This window comes from Adiantum capillus-veneris, unplaced genomic scaffold (genome assembly GCF_014529385.1).
Source record: "Adiantum capillus-veneris isolate H3 unplaced genomic scaffold, ASM1452938v2 Hic_scaffold_562, whole genome shotgun sequence".
Taxonomy (NCBI): Eukaryota; Viridiplantae; Streptophyta; class Polypodiopsida; order Polypodiales; family Pteridaceae; genus Adiantum; species Adiantum capillus-veneris.
The window spans coordinates 12,545-33,579 of NW_028221616.1; the positions used below are offsets into that span (position 1 = coordinate 12,545).

Genomic DNA, 21,035 nt, shown 5'->3' on the forward strand with positions numbered 1-21,035 from the left:
GAGCTATATTAAGAACAAATGAGGGAGCTCCAAAAGGAGTTAACACTGGAGAAGAAGCAAAGGCTGATGCTGGCCGAGGGATCTATGGTAATGCAAAACCGCCTAGAAGAAGAAAATTAGGCCATGAAGAATGAGCTAGAAGCCATCAAGAGAAAGCTCGAGGAGGCGGAGAAAATAAATGAAGATCTAAACGACCTCCTAGTAAACATGGGAGATCAAGCGAAAGAGGAAAAGAAGACACTTCAGAAGCAGATAGAAGCGCTGAGAGGCCAGCAGCAAACGAAAGAGCAGCAGTTTAGCACCGAGCCAGCAGCCATGGAGGGAATTGACATAGAAAATGTGTCAAATCCAGTGGACACCACCATGCAAGAGGAAATCCTTGTGGGACCCTCACAAGAGACCCAAGAGCCCCAAGATCTGACACAAGAAGAGGAAGAAAAGCTGTAGAAGGCCATAGAAGCGGCCGTAAAAGACACAACCAGAGAAGCATTGGAGTGGGAACAGAGGGTGTTTAAGTCGATGACTATTCAGAAGATAGATGCCAGTAACCTTCGGCGCGAATTGCTACAACCCTCTCTCCCATATCCTCTGCTAAAGTATGAAGCTGCTACGATCAACAAACGAATAAAAGAGGAGCCAACAGTTCCAATGTACAAGGCAGATATCTCCAAACCTGAAGGGGTCAAGCTGATAGTGGGTTCTCAGCCCAGGTGGAGAAAGGCATGGCTCACAAAATATCCGCAATATCTAATCCATCTGGTAGAGGCCCCTAAAGTGATCAAAGATAACCTCAGTTTCTGCCCTCTACCAAGGATGAGGACATGGAAAGCCCATGAGCTATTGCAGAGAAGCCAACCCACTTGGCTCAATTACCCGAAGCTACCAGGCTTAAAGGCATGCGAGAGAATAAGTGAGCAATACATGGTGAAAACCCTAACGAGCGCCATCAAATTGTTCACTAGCTCGCCTAACCTATCTTGCATCATGATGAGAAAGATATGTAAAACCCTTTTGGCAGTCTTCGAAACCTTCAAACCAGGCCAAGCGACAGAGAGTATCTTTTTATTTCAAGATACATACAGATGTGCATACGATCTGTCTACTCAGCGTTCCCACAAGGTGATACATGCGCTTTATTAGAGAATCATGTTTTTGCCTTCGTATCACCTCCGGGCCTTTGAAGAAGCCTTCCACACCGGCTTATTCACAATCAGTACAGATATATTTGACCCGATGCTACTGGCTCCGCATGCGAGATATGAGTCCCTTCTCAAGATGAGAGAAAGACTACACTGAAGAAGTATCTCAACTGCCATGTCGGGAACGACATGAACAAGGAGGGGGGAGTGTTAGCAGAGCTGGACTACGGAGCTCAGTGGAATATTATTTTTTGTAACTATTCTTTGAGAAAAATCGACATTTCACCTTTGTAAATATTGGGGCTTACAGAAGCTTCCGGATTGTATCCCATTTTTTACATTTAGATCGAGTACGTGCTTAAATTGGACATTAGGGTTTGAGATTATAAGGTATTTATACCACTTTTGACCTTAATGGAAAAACCTTTTGTCATTTTTAAAAAAGTTCTCTCTGTGAGTGAGCGTACTGTGTACGAGAGAGAGTGACAGTTTCATCTTGACGCTACGCATGCACCGGTGGTCGGAATCGAGTGGGGAGAAGTGTAGCGTGTTGACCCCGACGAGAGCTACGCGCCAATACGTACATTGCGGGCGTACGGTCTAGTTTTGTGAGCTCAATCCATGAGCTTCATGTGGTGATTCGGTGAGCATACGTTGTCCGTTTTTGCATTTCAGCATATCCACGGGTTCGCATCGAGTAGAGATACACATTAGGCACTTTAGTTTCTGGAAACGACGACCTGCATATTTCGGCCAAACATCCTTCGTGATTTTGTACCAGGTGTTTAGGGTTGGGATTTTGGTTCACGGACCTTAGGGAGAGTGACCTATTGGTCTTAGTAGGGTCTCCTTCAAGTTCTGTGGCATTTTGAGAATGTTTGATGGGTATTTGGCTCTTGGAAGCATTGTAGGAAATCTCCTCTTATACACTCGTGAAAGCTGTAGACATTGGGTAGTGACCTCTGTAGGAATTAGTGGAGAGTCCGTCGAGTGTTGATTGACACCCTATGCTTGCTTCCATGCACCTACGGGTCGAGCTTCGTCCTTAGCTGACAAATCTTGCTAGGTGAGTTCTCGCTGTGCTGACGTCCGTCGCGGCGTATCCGCCAACAATCTTCAATCATAAGTTCATCGAAGATTGAGTCTGTCTACTCTCTAAAGCATGTCTCAAGCTAAGGACAACTCTTTCTTTTTGTTGGGGAGTTTGTAAGGTGCCTCCCTAAACCCTAAAGCCATTCAGAACTTTTTCAGCCTAGAATATAATTTAGAAAAAGCATGACCGACAAAGAAGTCATGCGAATAACGAGACTTTACTCCAGAATGAAAAGATAAGGATATTCCGGATAAGAAATAACATGATCTCTATATTTTTCCAAAAAAACAAATTAAGATTATTTTTATACTTCTTCATCAAAAGCCACGTGGAAACTGATCTAGATCCAGAACTGACAAAAAAAGGGACTAACTTGATTGGAAGATAAAGTTAAGAGCTAGGAATTGAGAAGAAATTGGGGTCCAATAGGAATTGAGAAGAAATTGGGGTCCAATAAGAATTGAGAAGAGAATTGGGATCCAATAAGAATTGGGAAGAGAATCGGGGTCCAATAAGAATTGAGATCCAATAGGAATTAAGAAGAAATTGGGGTCCAATGAGAATTAGGAAGAGAATTGGGGTCCAATAAGAATTGAGAAGAGAATTGGGGTCCAATAAGAATTGAGAGGAATTTGGGGTCTAATAAGAATTGAGAAGAGAATTGGGGTCCAATAGGAATTAAGAAGAGAATTGGGATCCAATAGGAATTGAGGAGATAATTGGGGTCCAATAGGAATTGAGGAGATAATTGGGGTCCAATAAGAATTTAGAAGAATTCAAATTGAGATAAAATTCTTTGATTGAAGAAATCAATTTAAAGTAAAATTCTTGAATGAGTCAAAATTTGCAACTTTCCACTCATTCTCTCTCTAGCTTGCATTGAAGGTGAGTCCAACCAGCCTCCCTCTCTCTCTACTTTAGTGGGTTTTTAGTAGGACTGTATTTGTCCTTTTTCATCCACCCCTCTCGAGTATATACACTGTATTCTACCCACCATTTCCTATATAATCACCCCCTCTCCTTTGTAATTTTACACACATTACTAAGCTACTTGCATACTTGCCATGCTCAAGATTATGCTTAAGTAAATGAAGGTTTCCATTAAACGTTGCTCTTGCTCTCTCACTCTCTTGAACGCCAAACCTTTGAGGGTTTTGTAAAGAAGCTCCTCTCTCCTTCCTCTTCATCCTAAATCCCTTTCCTTCTTCCTTGAGCCTCACATCTCTTCAAGAAGGACTTCAATACTACGTCCCTCTTGTTTAGAGGAGGTAATTTTCATTTCTAACAGGATTAATTAACCTAAACCATGTGTTTTAATACTATGAAGGTTTATGTGCATCATATTTGGTCTAGGCTTTAATGGCAACCTTGCCTTTAGGTATAATCTCTAATGGTATCCTTTCTTCCTTAAGTTGAGGCTTAATGGTAGATTTGCATCCTTAAGCTAAGCTTTAATACTAAGTTTGTACTTAAGTGTAAGCTTTAGTGACTATCTTGTATTTTAAGTTTAAGCTTTAATGGTAACCTTGCAATTAGGGTTAAGTACTAAGAGTATCTATGCATCATTAAGTTAAGCTTCAAAGGTGGATTTTCACTCTTAAGCTAAGCTTTAATGGTAACTTTGCACTTTTGTGTAAGCTTTAGTGACTAATTTGTATTTTCAGTTTAAGCTTTGATGGTAACCTCGTAATTAAGATTAAGTGATAAGAGTATCTATGCATCATTAAGATACGATTCAAAGGTAGATTTGCACTCTTAAGATAAGCTTTAATGGTAGCTTTGTACTTAGGTGTAAGCTTTAGTGACTACCTTGTATTTTAGGTTTAAGCTTTAATGGTAACCTTAAAATTAGGGTTAAGTATTAATGGTAGTTATGCATCATTAAGTTAAGCTTCAAAGGTAGATTTGTACTCTCAAGATGAGCTTTATTGATAACTTTGCACTTAGGTGTAAGCTTTAGTGACTACTTTGTATTTTAGGTTTAAGCTTTAATGGTAACATTGGAATTAGGGTTAAGTATTAATGGTAGTTATGCATCATTAAGTTAAGCTTTCAAAGGTCAATCTGCACTCTTAATCTAAGATTTAATGGTAACTTTGCACTTAGGTGTAAGCTTTAGTGACTACCTTGTATTTTAGGTTTAAGCTTTAATAGTAACCTCGCAATTAGGGTTAAGTGCTAAGAGTATCTATGCATCATTAAGTTAAGCTTCAAAGGTAGATTTGCATCCTTAAGCTAAGCATTGATGGTAATTTTACACTTAGGAAAATCTTTGAAAGACAAGCTTTCAGTTTAGGGTTTAGCTTTCATGGTGACCTTGTGTGATTAGGGTTAAGCTTCCATGGTGATCTTGTGTGATTAGGGTTTAGCTTCCATGGTGACCTTGTGTGATTAGGGTTAAGCTTCCATGGTGACCTTGTGTGATTAGGGTTAAGTGACCTTGTGTGATTAGGGTTAAGCTTCCGTGGTGACCTTGTGTGATTAGGGTTAAGATTCCATGGAAACCTTGTCTCATTAAAGAGAGAAAGGGTTAGTCTCATTATGGTAATCAAGCTTAGGGTTTGCATGTCTCTTTACAGTAGGAAGAATGTATGGTTATAATCCTCTCTTCCAAGCTTTAATGGAAACCTCTAGATTTCCATTTTATCCCCAAAGCGAGCTTTAATGGATAGCTTGAAGACTTATAAATTATAGGACGACCTTCTAGCTTCCTAAATGGAAAGCTAAGTACCATAAAAAAATAGTAGTTGTCTAATCTCGATAAAAGTTGGTATTGAAGTGTATTATAAAGTTGTCAATTTCAAGTTTGTTTCTAAATAAGGGATGGAGGAGATAGGGGATAACTTTGTGGAATTGACCTCCGTGTTGTTTTGAACCAAGAACTATACAAGCTTGCATGGAGATGCCCCATGGATGGCAAAGGATTGCAAAATCTAGGATTCGTACAAAATGGGGATTGAACTTAAAGTTGGCATTTTCGAAGAGACATTAACTATCAAAATGCCTATGGCAAAAACTCGCTTGTATTTTCTAAATAAACTTGGCTGGTAGATGATTAATGAAAGTAGGAATTAAGGACGTTGATAAATGAATGAACCTGGAAATTACCAACTAGGAGTTAAAAAAGAATCTTGAGAGGTGATAGGGATAGCCCATTGCAAAACATAGATTTAACTAGGAGTTTGGAAGATTGTTTGGAAATGACCGGAAACAAAGATGGATCTTCTTGGGGTCAATTTGATTGAAAGGCCGGCCTAGTGAGAGGATTCTCTTGGGGAACTTGACGGAGATTGGCCCTTTTCGGCTAGGGCAGCATAACTGGAAAGTTTGTTATACCTAGGTCATTCATGCCCAAGGAATAAGGGATGAATGGGTTTGTTTTATTTTTTCCCGGATAGGTGAAGTACCTGCGGTTTCTTATTAGAAAACGGCCATAATCCGGGTATGGCCTGATGCCAATAGTTGGATGAGGAGGTCATATTGAGGGGGGATGATGTGAATTGAATTAAAGAAATTTTTTTGATTTGGTTTTGTAAAAAGCAACTGGACAGGCTAGGAATAATAGGGGCTATCCCGTGCATCTGTCACCAGATGGTGCTATACCTCTTGAATAAAATGCTCTAGAAGGAATGATCAAATTAGAAGAGCCTTTTACAAACACTTAATTCCGGTAAATATTTTGAAGATGTTGCCATTTTGGTGGCTGTAACAGATTATCTCGGTCCTAAGTAAGGCGAGATGAATTGGTTGAAGCTACATGTATTGCATGATTAGTTAGGGAACTAGTTACAAACTACTTATAGCAGATAAAGGAAAAGAAATAAATTAAAAGTTTCTAAATAAAGATCTGATGGGAACAACCAGATGAATTTCCTTGAACGAGGGTACGAAAATAGATTGTATGATGCTTGTTGTCTGACGATGTCTAATAGACTGTCTTCCTGATTTTGTAGTAGTTAAGTACTACCTCGGGAAGGTATATTCATGAAATGGTTCGGTGGGTGGGCGGATCCAAAGGGTCAGATGGCCGGATGTTGAATAAAAAATTATGTTAAACCCTAGGACTCTGCGGGATAAAAACGAGTAAGGGGAATGAGCGAGACCAAGTAGGATTACAAGATCCCTCTTCTTAGGGGAAAGTGATAACTGCCGTGCCTGCTTGTCAGGAAAAAGGGGTTATCGCCATGAACCAAGGGAGAACAAGAAAGCAAGAGCAAATTCTCAAGTTAAAGATCAAGAGAATCAAGACTAAGGACCACGATTTCGGGTGTGGGTGACTGAAAGATGCCAAGGACGGATTAAATTATGATAAGCAGAGAGAGACATCAAATTGATGACATTTACCCCCTTGGGTTGGCATTCGAGATAGACTGGAGTCTTGCCTAGGTGTCGGTCTCAAGTGGGAGGGATACCTGTAGATAGATTTATGTCATTCCCTGGAGCAGTCTGGAAGACTAAGGGAGGTGAGTAGGGTCGAGTCTGGGTCTGGCCCTCACATATTACCTCTAGCTTTGATGGATCCATCTGGATGCCATCTTGAGAGATAATGTGACCTAAATATTGAATCTCCTGTAAGAAAACTCACTTTTCTTTCTATTAATATAAAGTTTATTCTCTCGTAAAACTTGAAATATTACTTTGAGGTGTTGCTTGTGTTCGTCTAGTGAATTAGAGTAGATAATTATATCATCAAAGAACACTCCAGTAAAGGTTTGGCTTCTCCATCAAGCGGTTAAATGTGACTGTTGCATTGGTCAAGCCGAAAGTCATGAAAATGTACTTGTAAAGACCAAACGTAGTGCAAAATGTGGTCTTACAATGTCTTGGTCAACTATCCTTATTTGATAGTAACCATTTTTTAGGTCAATCCTACTGAAGTAAATCGACCCTTGTAGCTTATCAAATAGGTCTTCTACCCTTGGAATGGGAAACCTATTTTTGATAGTGATCCTATTTAGTGCTCTATAGTCGACACACATACGATATGTGTTGTCTTTCTTTTGCACTAATAACGATGGTGAACAAAATGGAGATGAGCTAGGCCTAACCATGCCCTTCTTAACCAACTCATGCACTTGCCACATAATCTCCTCTTGTTGAGCTTGGGAAACTCTATAAGGAGGTTTATTAGGAAGTGAACTTCTTGGAAGAAGTTCAATTGCATGTTCTTCATTGCCTGGAATTTTTAAATTGATTAGACTAATTTACTCTAGCATGATTCTCATTGGTCCACTTCTATGTCCATCCAATAGGATTTGAGGGGAGGCTTGGGGCAAGTGACCTAGGAGCTTGACATGTGTTCACTATTCCCTTTGTGTGAAGGGAAGCCTTGGAGTGTGTGTGTGTGTGTTTCTCTCTCATCCCCTGCAAAATGGGCTTGCCCCCTCCTTCCTAGGGATGTGGAAAGAACTTTTAGTCTTCCCCATGACAATCCAATTCCCCTATGCTTTGTCCATTGGATAAAAGGTTAAATTTTTGGAACCTTAGCCTATGGAAGTCTTAATGGAGCTGAACCTGAGGTCTTTTAAGCCCCATTGAAGCACGTTTCTCTTTTGCAGGCTATCCCCCTTTGGATCCCTATTTTCCCTCCTTTGGATCCTTGACAGAGACTACCAATATTCTAGCTTTTACTCTCCCGGTACTCCCCCGTATTAAATGATCGAGTATTAGATATTAGTTTTTATGACATAACATCACTGAAAACAAGCTTTCCCTTAGAGACAGAGTTACTTATGCGTGTATTGAGTGTATCGCATGAAAATGGCAGCAAACATAGCAAAAAGATAGCCACATCGCATCATCAAAGTTAAGACCTTTGGCAGTAAGCTATGAAAAAATATTGTTGAACTCATTCAAATGAGAGATACTGCTGCTACTTTCTTTCATGTTGATACACATAAGTTTCTTCATAGGAAAAACCTTGCTCCATGCATTTTTTCCATCCTAGGCGGCACATAAAGCATCCCATAAATCTTTGGCATTGGTATTATCTACTGTTGTGAAGTAAATAGATTCACTGAGTGCATGAGAATGGTCACCATAGCATGCTCATTAAAATTTTCCCACTGATCATCAATGTACGCATTCTCTTTTCATGAGCACAAAAGAAAAACCGGATGGCGAAATGATGGAGGGAGTAAAAGCACAAATCCACCTCCTTGTAGGGAGTAAAACACTCAACAAAGCACATTCACTCTCAAGTGCTAGTGACACATAAACTAGATGCATCCAAAACTCCCACTAGAACTGTAATGGCTATCATTACCAACGATGTTCATAGATATGTTGTGTATAGATGTAGAAAATCAGCTCCATAAAATACCAAAATATGCATACATGGTTTGCATATCTACCTGCAACTTCTCAAATACCCTGCAATTGATTAACCAATATCTTTCAAACCGTTCAAAATTTGCTAAAACTTCCTTCTGCAAAGTTGTAGATCTCAAAAAAATGGTAAGTGGAAGAAGGAATGGACATGAAATATGCTGCTTTTATAGGTCAAAATAGATCTATAAAAATCTGCAGTACCCTCGACCTGTAGATAGTTTGCCAAACGTACAACAAAATTGGTGCTGAATTTGAAAAAACTTTCAACTGGAAAGTTGTAGACCACGACGTTTTTTGGTAAGGTCAACAAGAATCAAGCTGAAAACCAACCTTTTCCTTAGCTCCAATTCTGCTACAAAACATTGTTGAAACTTTTAAAGCATCACTGCAATATTTGTCGCAATGTTGCAATGATGCAAGGCCTTCACTCCGACTGTGATACCACTTAGGAGTTCATGGTGCATGCAGAGTGCGAGGGAGAAGAAGAGAAGACATGACTGCAATATGGATAGAGATCTCAGTGGGGGGTTTTGGAATTCTACCTCACTACTTCTTATTGTTATGGGCGATCGGCTACTTGGCTTGAACCCTAACAAAAGAGAAGTGGATTTTAGCAGCCAAGGCCTTGGAAATAGAGAAACAAAGACGAACGGCTTGGCATGATCAACACTTGAAGGCGAAAAGGTTTGGAAAAGGCTAGTTATTTTATATAAGGTCAAGTCCTTAAAGAAAGAAAATAAATTGCTCCCAATGTGGCAAGGACCATTTGTTATCACACCAATATTATTTCTCAAGGAGCTATGCAACTACACACCCTATCTAGAGAATCTCTACCATTAGTCAATGGGTCTTTCCTTAGGCCATACCACACTTAGAATCACTAGTTTGCACATGCCTTTCCTAACACCTAGTTTGACTAGCTTTTGGTTTCCACCAAGCTTTCCCAACCCTCACATTAGCTCCATCAGTTCGCCCTCCGGTTTTGGCTTTGCCAAAGCATTCTTTTTCCTCGTGCTTCTATCCCATCTTTGTCTGATTGTCACCTGCTATCTTTATTTTGATAATTGTTGTAACTGCTGGATAGCTTCTACCTATTCTCGAGGATGTCTTTATAGTGTTTCCCTCTTTCACGTCTTGTTCAAGATCTCTCTCTCTCTACTCTTGAATAGCTTGTTTTTTGGTGAAACCTTCTTGTAGTCTGGTGGATATCCGTATTTAAATACAACCCCCTTTCAATTAATTTCTCTTTGGTCCCTTACTTAATGATTTATCCTCCTGCTGTTTCTCTCCTATACTCCTTACTCTCCTCTCTTACCTCCACTCATCCCTTCATTTCCCTTTCTCTTTTTCCAACTCCCCATATACTCCTCCATCCAATCTCTCCTCTACTCTCTCTCTTCCTTAAAATCCCACTCTTTATCTCTTTGCACTTTTCCTCTTCTATCTCTCTCTCTCTCTCTCTCTCACACACACACACACACACACACACACACACTTTTCCTCTTCTATCTCTCTCTCTCTCTCTCTCTCTCTCTCTCTCTCTCTCTCTCACACACACACACACACACACACACACACACACACACACACACACAATTCTCTTTCCTTCCTTTCATTTCTCACCCACTTTTTCTATCCCCCCTCTCTCTCCCTCCTCAAATACACACACACACACACACACATAAACACACACACTATCCCTCCTCCAAAACTCTGTGTGTGTGTGTGTGTGTGTGTGTGTGTGTGCCATTTTTTGACCTATTAGACAACAGTTCACTCATTTTATCATAACGTTTTCATTTAAACTCCAATTTAGGTGATCTATAGCCTCAATCAAAGAGCACGATGCCCTCTATATATTGAGTTAAAGACATAATTTTTGTGTGCAATGGAAGGCTTTGCTGTAACAGCATCTCGGAATTGAAAAACATGTCAAAACTTTATGTTTTTGTTGCCGGCTTGAAGGCAATGTCGAACAAAACTTGCAAGGGTAAAAATACACACTCTCCATGGAGAATGATGCAAAATCTCCAAGGAATTTGGATGCTAATCCAACCATATCATCTACAGTAGAAGAAATGATAATGGCTTACTTGGTTTCATTACAAGAAATCGCTAACAAGCAAGGTGAAGAGTTGCGCACACTTGCAATGGAGAATGGCACTTTAAGAGTTCTTGTTGTGGATAATGAGCACCTCAAGAAGGTTCTTGAAATGCAAACAACACTCTTGATGCATCTTGAGAATGAAGTTCAAGAATGTAAGCGCTCTCTTGTTGACATGAATATATTGAAAAAGCGCTTGAATAAAGTTGAGAATGATCATGTATTGAAAGAGGAAATGATAGATACAATACAACATGATATGTGTGAGATGAGAAATGCATCCAAATCATGGGCTGATATATGTAAGGATAATGTGGTTTCTACATCTCCTATCACGCAAGCCGTTGTCCAAGCAAAGAATGTAGAGAATGTGGACACTCAAGAATTGCATGATTGGACAAAACACTCAAAGAGTCATCATTCGTGGGATCAAGGAGGAAAGCATGGAAACACCCCAATCTCTTGTGGTTTCCATTGAAGAGTTTTTTGCTACATACTTTGGCATGTCTAGTTACATGGCTTATGGTGCAAATCGAGTTGGAAAACTAGGAGTACCTCGCTCGAGAGAAAGACTTACCAATGACTCCAATGTGATACTTCTTGTCAAAACATAGGAGGATGATGTGCAAAAAATTCTTGGATTTGACAAATATGATGTGCATTCTTTGATGTGGGCCAAAAATGCAAAGCAATGTAGAGGCCAAGGAGGCATAGCATGTATGATCAAAAAGGGTTTGAAAGATGTTTCCATTGTCAAAGAAGATAAGTATAAACGGTACTTATGACTGAAAATCAGTCCACCAAATGGTCAACTCATGTTTGTGACTGGTTGCTACATTCCTCACTATGACTCCAACTTTTATGCTCGCTGAGGGATATGGATAGAGATCAACCCTTTTTTGAACTAGAGGAAGACATTGCTCATTACAAAGACCAGGGTTGAAGTCATTGTCTTTGGAGACATGAATGCTTGCACAAATATGGTACAACACAACACACAACAAGTTGACATGCCGCATGTCTTGAGAAGAATGGATGACTCATACATGTATAATTGAAGTTCAAATGATGCAAAAGAAATGGATCACTATGAAAAGTCACTTCTACATATGTGCAATAGTACCGGAATGCTCATTGCAAATGGTATATCTTTATGGAAAGGCACCAATGACTTTACATGTATAAATCACAATGGTGACAACATGATTGACTATATATTATTTTTAGAAGCCACTCTAGAATGCATACAAAGCTTTACACTTGGTGAATGGAATCTAGATTTGGATCATAGAATGTTATGTATGGACCTGAAGTGTGGTAAAAGACGCGAGTATGTAGCCTCCAATCATGATGTAAATCATTTGTACCTACCTCTAAACTTCAGACGATCACTTATATATGCTGATATGGTGGACCAAATGTTAATTCTGATAGATCAAAAGAGCCCAACATTAGAATGCAAGTGGAAAGTTCTCAAAGAAGTAATTTTCTCTTGTGCAAAGGAATGCTTTTCGGTGAAACACATGTCTTGCAAAAGGTCTAGGAAGGGTAGCACCAAGAAGAAATGGTTTGACATGGAGTGTAGTCAAGCCCAAAAACACTTGCTAAGTATGGATTCAAACAAAGACAAGGAATTTTACTTGGAACGTTCACACACATAAAAAGCACTTGTTCAAAAAAAGAGGAGAAGGTAGGAAGTCAAAAAAAAACTTCTTTTAGTGCAAGAGAAAGCACATGCATGTGGCAAGTTTTGGCAAGATCTAAAAGGCAAGCATGTTGAGAGCTTTGGTGACTTGACTCTTGAGAATATGCATACTCATTGGAAGAATCTCTATGAGCAACCCACTGTTGATAAGATGGAGTGTTGTAGCTCCCTTCTATTTATGCCTCCCTTATTTACCATTGAAGATGTATGCCGTGTGCTTGAGAAACTTGCTACTCGCAAGGCAGGGGACCTTCAAGGTGTCAAGGCTGAAATGATTAAATGGACAAGCAAGAAAACATGATCTTGGATACACAATATGTTTAACCTTGCACTTCAGTATGGCATGCCTCATGATTGGATTTCCAATTGGATCAAACCTTTGCACAAAGGAGGAGATGTAAACAATGTGAACAACTATCGCACTATAATGGTTGGTTCTTTGATCGAAAAGTTATTCGAATGTATCATGGAGATGAAGATAAGTGAATGGGCTAAAAAGAATGGCAAACATGTGTTTGGCCGAGCAGGTTTTCAAAAGCATCAGATCACTATTGATCACCTTGTCACTCTTCGAGTTCTTATGGAAGCCTCTTGATTGAAAGGAAAAAGTTGTATTGTTGCTTTGTGGATTTCAAGAAAGCTTTTGACATGGTACCACGAGGAAATCTTTGGAGACATATGCAAAGCCTTCAAGTGCCGAGAGAATTTATGCATGGAGTCTTTCGTATCTACCAAAAAGTGATATGTCAACTACGTATGGGAGATGGAATTCCAGAATTTTTTCCACACACCATTGGTGTCAAACAAGGATGCCCACTTTCCCCAACCCTCTTTGGTATACTCATTGATGAATTGAAATGCATGGTTCTTGATTTTATGCAGCAAGAAGGCATAGAAGAGGTCAAAAGCGGAAGTGTTGTGATCATGCTTTTGCTTTATGCCGATGATGTAGTGCTCTTGGCACATACTTTAAAAGATGCACAAAAGCTTATGAGTGTCTTGGAACGCTTTTGCCTACATAGAGGGCTGATCGTGAATGGATCCAAAACCAAGGTTATGCTTGTAAATACCCTCAATGAAGAAAATCCATGCATTGCATACAACAATGAGGAACTTGAAGTGGTAGATAGCTTCAAGTACCTTGGCCTTGAGGTTCCATCCAATCATAAATGGAAGGATTGTGCAATGCGTCGCTTGGAAGCCAGAGAGAGGGCTTATTATGCATTTGAGAACATGTGCAATGTTGTAGAGATCAAGTGTTGGGCTCTCAAAAAGTACCTCTTTTACACATTGGTGACACCGGTGCTTCTTTATGGAGTGGAGGTGTGGGGTGGTAGCATCGGGACTTCTACTTGGAAAGAGTTTGAGAATGTCCAAAAGCGTTTTCTCACCAACTTTCTCCAAGTCAAGACACAAACACCCTACATGCTCTTACTTCTTGAGTCACGATTTCTTCCCATTGAGAACTTGGGGATGCAAAGGGTTGTGGAGTACATGCTTAAGACACAACGTAGCCCTTTGTATCGACTTCCTAGAATCGCATATGAAGAAAGTCAGAAGATCCAAAATACATGCAAGAGCAAAATACTAAGTTCGGGGTGGATGCTTGACATCAAGAAATGGTTTGGAAGATGGGATGCATGTCACTTGGTCAAGGATGCATCAATTGAGTCCCAAGTTAATGAGGCCTTCTTACAATGCCAATGTATCACAGCTTGGGAGATATCCGGTTGTTCTTACTTCAGCCATTACACTACACATGTTGCCTCAAACTACAAATCTCTCTTCTTCTCTAAACGAGGTAACCGAACCCAGCCATACATTCTTGAGCCCATACCATTGAGTGTGATCTGCACCATTGCCTCCATTCATCTTAGCTCCCATTCTCTACGTTGCAAGATAGGACACTAGGGAACTAGCGAGGAGTCTCATTGAATTTGCACCTTATGTCCTCGTCAAGTGCGAGAGATTGAGTACCACACACTACTTGAGTGCTTATCTTTTGACCACATTAGGTCCTCTTTTCCCCATATATTCAACCATGAGATCTCCCTACATACCTTCCTCTCCCAACCATGATGTGAACTCTCTATTGCGACGCTCATTTCAACCATTTTTGAGCATCGAGTCACTTATGACCTCCACTCACACCATGTGACATGGTCATTTGGTCCCATAGGTCATATTTGACCTCCAAGGATGATAATAGAACTATCTACCTCTCTCTCTCTCTCTCTCTCTCTCTCTCTCTCTCTCTCCAAACCAATTTTTCTTAGACTTTTCTTCTATTCGATATTTTGAATACATCACTACAACCTCATCTTTCACTGATTGTCCCACTCGCACCCATCGCTAAACTACCCCTCTCTCGCCCCCTCTCACCCTTGGCTTGGTCACCCCATTCACTCTATCTCTCTATCTCTTGCCCCTCCTAACCCTCATTGCCTCAATTGCAATCTTTTATCACGCTTGCCCTCATTTTTCTTGCCCACCCTCTTTTATGCCTCTCCTTTGCTTGTACTAGCCTAGGCTCCCTACTATCTCACTTATCAATCGCTCGCTGCGTCCCTCGCCTACCCTTGCATGCACTCACCCTATCACCCCTAACTTCTCCTACTCGTCACTTTCCTGGGATGGTTTGAGTACTTGCCCCACTTCCCTCTTGCTTTGCTTGCATTGTGGGCCCTACTCCCCCAAATTGTTGCTTGTCTCTTGCCTTGCTACACCTCTCCGCTCATACTTGCCCCTTTTACCACTCTACCCCTCACCCGGACTTGCAATATTCCTTAGCAGGTAGAGGATCCGTTTTTACCCTAGGACATCATTCCAAGATGGATGACTACTCCATTTGGTGCTTGGGAGACGTAGATGTCACAAGCATGTCTTCTCTTTAGTCCATTTCATTCTCCCAAGTAGAGCGACAAGTTTTACTTGGTATTTGAGAGACGTCGTCATCACAAACATGATTCTAAGTATGTATACAACTTAAATTTGTGCACAATAAAAAGAGAACTAGTCTTATAAGACAAAAACATTGGTCATTTAGAAGAAATTTATACATTTTCTTACTCTAATGTAGCATTGTAAGCATTGACAAGGTTCATCCTATCCTTAAGTTGTATTTCTTGCATCCATCTAGCATCTTAAAAGGATAATTTTTGAACTTAATAAAATACCATCGGCGGATAATCTTACCATGTCGTACTACCTTGTCTTCATGCCAAAGGATAGCTTCCGGTTGTAGCACCTCCTCTTGGTCTTCGATTTTGGGAGGGTCTTCAATAATTGGTTCACTTGGTGGCTCTTCTTTGCAAGGCTTAAGTAGGCTCACATGAAAATCATTGTGTATGAGCCAATGGTTGGGCAACTTTAATTGATAAGCCATATCATTGATTGGATTCAAGATTTGAAAAGGACCTTAGTATCTTTTTGCTATTTTGCATAATAGTTTTGATGGCCCGTAGGATTTTTGCCCATCGTTTTCCTCAATCGAGCCTTGGGAAGCTTAAGTAAAACCCAATTTTTTTCTTTGAACATTAAGGCCCTTCTGTGCTTGTCAGCGGCAATTTTCTGCCTTTGTTGAGAGATGGATATAACCTCCTTAATCTTTTGAAAAACTTCTTGTAGGTCACAGCTATACTCATCGGCAACTAAGATCTTCCCATGTACTTTAAGTATCAAGGCACTTTTAGGTCTTCCCTGAGTGATTCCAAAAGGTTCTTTTCCCATAGAAGTATGGAAAGTATTATTGTACACATAATCTACAAGACGTAAGTCTTTTACCATTGTGAGCGTTGATCTACTTGTGTAACATAAGTCTTTAGTAAATCGAGTATCATAAGATTGACTATCTCACTTTGGCCATCCGTTTGTGGGTGATAGACCAAAGAGAAACTCAATGTTGTATCTAGATTTTCAAAGGGACCTTTCCAAAAATTAATGGGTCATTCTAGGATCTCTATCAGACACGGTGGATGTTGGAAATCCATGGTTTTAAAATATGAGATATGAAGAGAGTTTCCATTTGGTGTGCCTTAATAGTACTTTTGATAGGAATAAAGTTTGCTTGCTTGCTAAACTTGTCAACTATTGTCCATATTCTCGTATTCCCATGGATAGGCTTGGGTAATTCAAAGATAAAATCCATGGATATACTCTCCCATGGTGAATTAGGGTTTGGCAATGGCTAGAGTAATTGAGGTTGCTTCCCTCTATCGTACTTAGTCTTTTGGCATACTACAAATTTTGAAACATACTGTTGTATGTCCACTTTCATGGTAGGCGAATAGAAGTACATCTCTCCTCCTTCAAGAGTAGGTTGAATGCCTCTATGCCCTTCAGAGGGAGGAGCATGGGATTCATACATAAGTTTCTCACGAAGGGAGTGGGTAGCACATAGCCTGTTGTTGTAGAGAAGATGTTGGGGCTCAACAACACAAGAAACTCTCTCTCACACATGCTCTCAAACAAAGAATAGATACTCACTCCATGATCAGACTCAACAAAAGACACAATCAGATAACTTTAGACTCAACAAACAAAACATAGAGAGAAGATCAGACAGAGCAAAGAACACCATGGCTAAGCAGAACCTCTCAAATACAAATATATCCAAATCAGATCATACAAAATAAACTTATGGAACCAAAATTCAATGAGAAGTCCTCTACTCCAAAGATGAAGTGTAGGCAAAAATAATTCTTCTTTGATGGAAAAAGACCATATAAACTCCATCGGATCATCCTCCTTGTTGAAATAACTCCTCATAAATTCCATCAGATCATCCTCCTTGCTGAAAACTTGCAAAACCATCAGAATCAACATTAACATGGACACTTTAATTGTAATTTAATTGTAAAAACCACTCCTGAAATTCCACATTCTGATTATCCACCATCAATTCTCCCATATCCGCAACCTGTTTTTTCACATCTACCACCTGTTTATGCACATCAATTGACATTCCCTCTGGAAAATATTGCTCTGTAGATATTTCACAAATCCGTTGCATTGTTGATATTCCGCACTGTGGATTATCCGCACTTCCAATGAAATTTATCCAATCCTGTATTTTGAAAAACTGATTATCCTCCTTAGTAAAGCACAATCCACTAAATCTATTTGTCAATTCCGCGTGAAATTTTTGAGAATGCAAATTTGCCTGAAATTTTTGAATATCCATTAAAATCAAGTATATAAGCTTCTTATAATCCGCATAGATCCTGTCAACTTGATGAGTTGAAACTGCATCCACAAACAATAAATTTTGATCATTATGCACTTTGTAGCACATTCCTCTTCCAAAAATTAGCAACTCCAAACTTTGGACACATGAAAATCTGAATTTTGATATTTTGCCATCCAAATATGATAATCCACTCTGTAAGAATCCACTTCTACTACATCATCAACTTTAAAATAAAACATCCTCCAATAAAAGCATGTTTGGATTGAGAACAACTTGTCCCACATCAATTTTAGAATATACATTCATTGATATTTCATCATTTTGTATTCCAAAGATGATTGCCTTGCTCCACAAAACCTGTTAAACCTATTTTATACTCTTTAAAGACTTTCTCTTGACATTCCTCATGCTCAATATGATATGTGAGACCTTTTCCTGATTCATCCCTATCTAGATTAGAACAACAATCAATCTGATTCTTCCAATTCTTTGCAACTGAAACATATCCTTGCTTGAGATCAACCTGTGACATCAAAATATGTCCTTCAAAACATTCAAAACCAAAATTTTGATTCGCTTGATCATCCACAACATCTGGTATAGTGGTCTGATGTTTTGTTTGAATTCGATCAACACAATCAGCATCTATAAACTCCTTCAATGTTCCTTCAAAACCTTTTTGTAGCATTTTCACCTGTAGGGGTATTTTTGGTGGAGACTCCTCTTGAACTGATATGTTTTCCAAAAATTCATCCTCTGCAACGCTGATTTCAGGAAATCTAATTTTAGGAAATTTGATTTTCAACAATTCCTCCTCTGCATTCATCTCACTATCCACCTCTTCAAGTGGGCTTTGAATAACATGAAGAACATCATGGTTACGTATGACATGCTTCTCCCCACAAATAGGGTAACCGTATTTTCCATATGCAAACAACATAGTTTTAAGCAATGGATCTTCTTGTTCCACTCCATGGGTATACTCTAGTGGTAGGTTAAGGGTATCTAGGGGCTCTTCTAGGCTCTTTTGGCCAACCTCCTTTTGCATATCCTTTTCCTCCATCTTTGGTATCCCTACTTGGTGGATTACGGGCTCCATGATCCATCCATCATCATCATCATCATCATCACTCCAATCCCCTTCAAAACTCATTCGCATATGCATCCCTCAGCTTCTCACATGCTTTTTGCAACTTGAAAACCTTCTTTCTACTAGAACATGATTTTCACCTATCCCGTCTATGATCATCTAGCCATTCATATGCATTATCCAAGTCATCTTGAAAATCATCTAGCTTCTCTAAGGCTCTTTCCATTTTGTTATAGGAAGTTGCCTTTTGCAATTTGCGGCTAATTTTGTGAAGTTTTGTGCACAAATTCACCATGCACCACTTCCTACAAGCATCTCTCTTTGAGCACTCATCAACTACACATGGACAATCATCCACCTCATGCTTCTTACTCATGCAAACCTCACATTTCTCTTTCTTTCTTTTACTCCCCATAACATTCACTTCATTAAAATATAGCAATCATGTTTAGCCCTCAAGATCGATGCACCACACCAATCTGAGACCCAATCAATTCGCTATACAAAGAGCCACGGATGCTGTGCCGGGATCCGCATAGTCCATCTAATTGGTTGCTTAAATTGATTGGGATATTTTAGTTTAGTGATGTATTTATATGTTTTGAAAGATTCAATAAAAGATACCATTCTTGAGTTTATTTGCTTTGACATATCTGATTATCAACATCAGATTCAGCATCAAATTTCTCTGTCTGATTTCAAGAAAATGTTTTTTTGTCTCTGCAAAATCATCCAAATGTTTTCTATTTTGCACAGTCTAAATTTGTGCAGCATGAATGTACAACACCTTGTTGAATGTGTGCAACCTGAATCTTCAACACCTTGATGAATCTATGCAACTTGAATCTGTAGCACTTATAGCAACAAAATCTAAATTTTGAATCTGCAGCAATGCTTCCAATCAAACATGATCTGCTGCTCAGTCTAAAAATTTCTCCTTCGGGATAGGTTCTTTCATAGCATCATTACTCTCGTGAAACATAAACACCAACCTTGAATGCGAACATAGAAGGTAATCAGACCCACCAAACATACCATTACATTATGTAATCAACAAGACAAGAATGTCAAACATAACACACAAAAAATTGCAATAGGTTCACCAAATGTGTTGGGGGAACCTTCAATGGCCCAACGGGAAAAATGAAAAAATCAGAGTTGGTCGTTGTGACATACATAATCAGTTAATGAAACAAAGATACCCGCAACAATGCTGACACTGAGAGAATTTCGACCAAACCCTAAAAAAGCTCTAAACACAGCAGGATTGCCAAATGTGTTGGGGTTCAACAACACAAGAAACTCTCGGACTCAACGGGAATCCGACTCAGCAGTGAAATCCAACTTCAAATAAATATCAAACTCAACAATAGTAATCCAGAATCCGACTCAGCAAGATTTGATTGAGAAACATCTGACTCACCAATAATCAGACTGACCAAATATCAGACTCACCAATATGCAGAGTCAACAACTAATCAGACTCAGCAAGATCCCAGTCATCAACAGAAGATAACCATCTTGCAAGGTGAATAGTTCCTCTTTCTTCCCCAAAGCAAGGGTTGACATTATGCCTTTAAAGTCAGGGTCAGTAGCATACTTATCTATATAGAAGATAGATCATTGTGAGTTGCTATAGACACCGCATCAAATTTTGGTTGTCGTGAAAGTGCATTGGCCCCTTGATTGTGCTTACCATAGCAATGTGAAAATAAAATTGCAAAAGAAAATTTTCCACCTCATTTGTGTTTCGGAAAGCTTGGTTTGCATCATCAAGTATTTAACACTTTGATGGTCTGTTCATAAACTAAATGGAGTCCCCAATAGATAGTGCGTCCATGTGTCTAGGGCATGTAGAACAACTAAAAGCTCATTCTCATAAATTCCTAAGACCCATTCATCCGTGTTAAGACTTCGGCTCTCATATGCTATGACATGCCCTTCTTGAAGCAAGACTGCTCCAAGGCAATCACCACAAGCATCACATTGGACCTCAAATGGCTTTGAGAGATCCGGAAGCATGAGGAATGGTTGGGAGGTAAGATTCTCTTTGATCTTGTCAAAAGTATTTTTCTCCTTAGGAGTCCATGAATACTTAAGTTTCTTCTTTGTCAAGTCATGTAATGGTCCTGCTATTTGAGAAAAAATTTCTATGAAGCGTCTATAGTATGCACAAAAACCAACAAAGATTCTTAGCTCATGTAGATTCCTTGGATTAGGCCATGCTTTTATTACCTGTTACCTCTATGGATTCATATGGATACCATCTTGAGAGATAATTAGGACTAGGTATTGAATCTCTTGAAGGAAAAATTCACTTTTCTTTTGGTTGAGAAAAAGCTTGTTCCCCCTCAAAGCTTGAAAAATCACTTGGAGATGTTGCTTG

At 39.5% G+C, this 21,035-nt stretch overlaps 1 protein-coding gene across 1 annotated transcript; it reads right to left on the reverse strand.

Moving 5' to 3' along the window:
- Positions 1 to 17,875: 17,875 nt before the first annotated feature.
- Positions 17,876 to 18,622, reverse strand: LOC147416712 (uncharacterized). Its single transcript, XM_086508125.1, has one exon. The coding sequence runs from the start codon at positions 18,620 to 18,622 to the stop codon at positions 17,876 to 17,878; it is 747 nt and encodes a 248-aa protein (XP_086364251.1).
- Between the last annotated feature and the right edge of the window lie 2,413 nt (positions 18,623 to 21,035).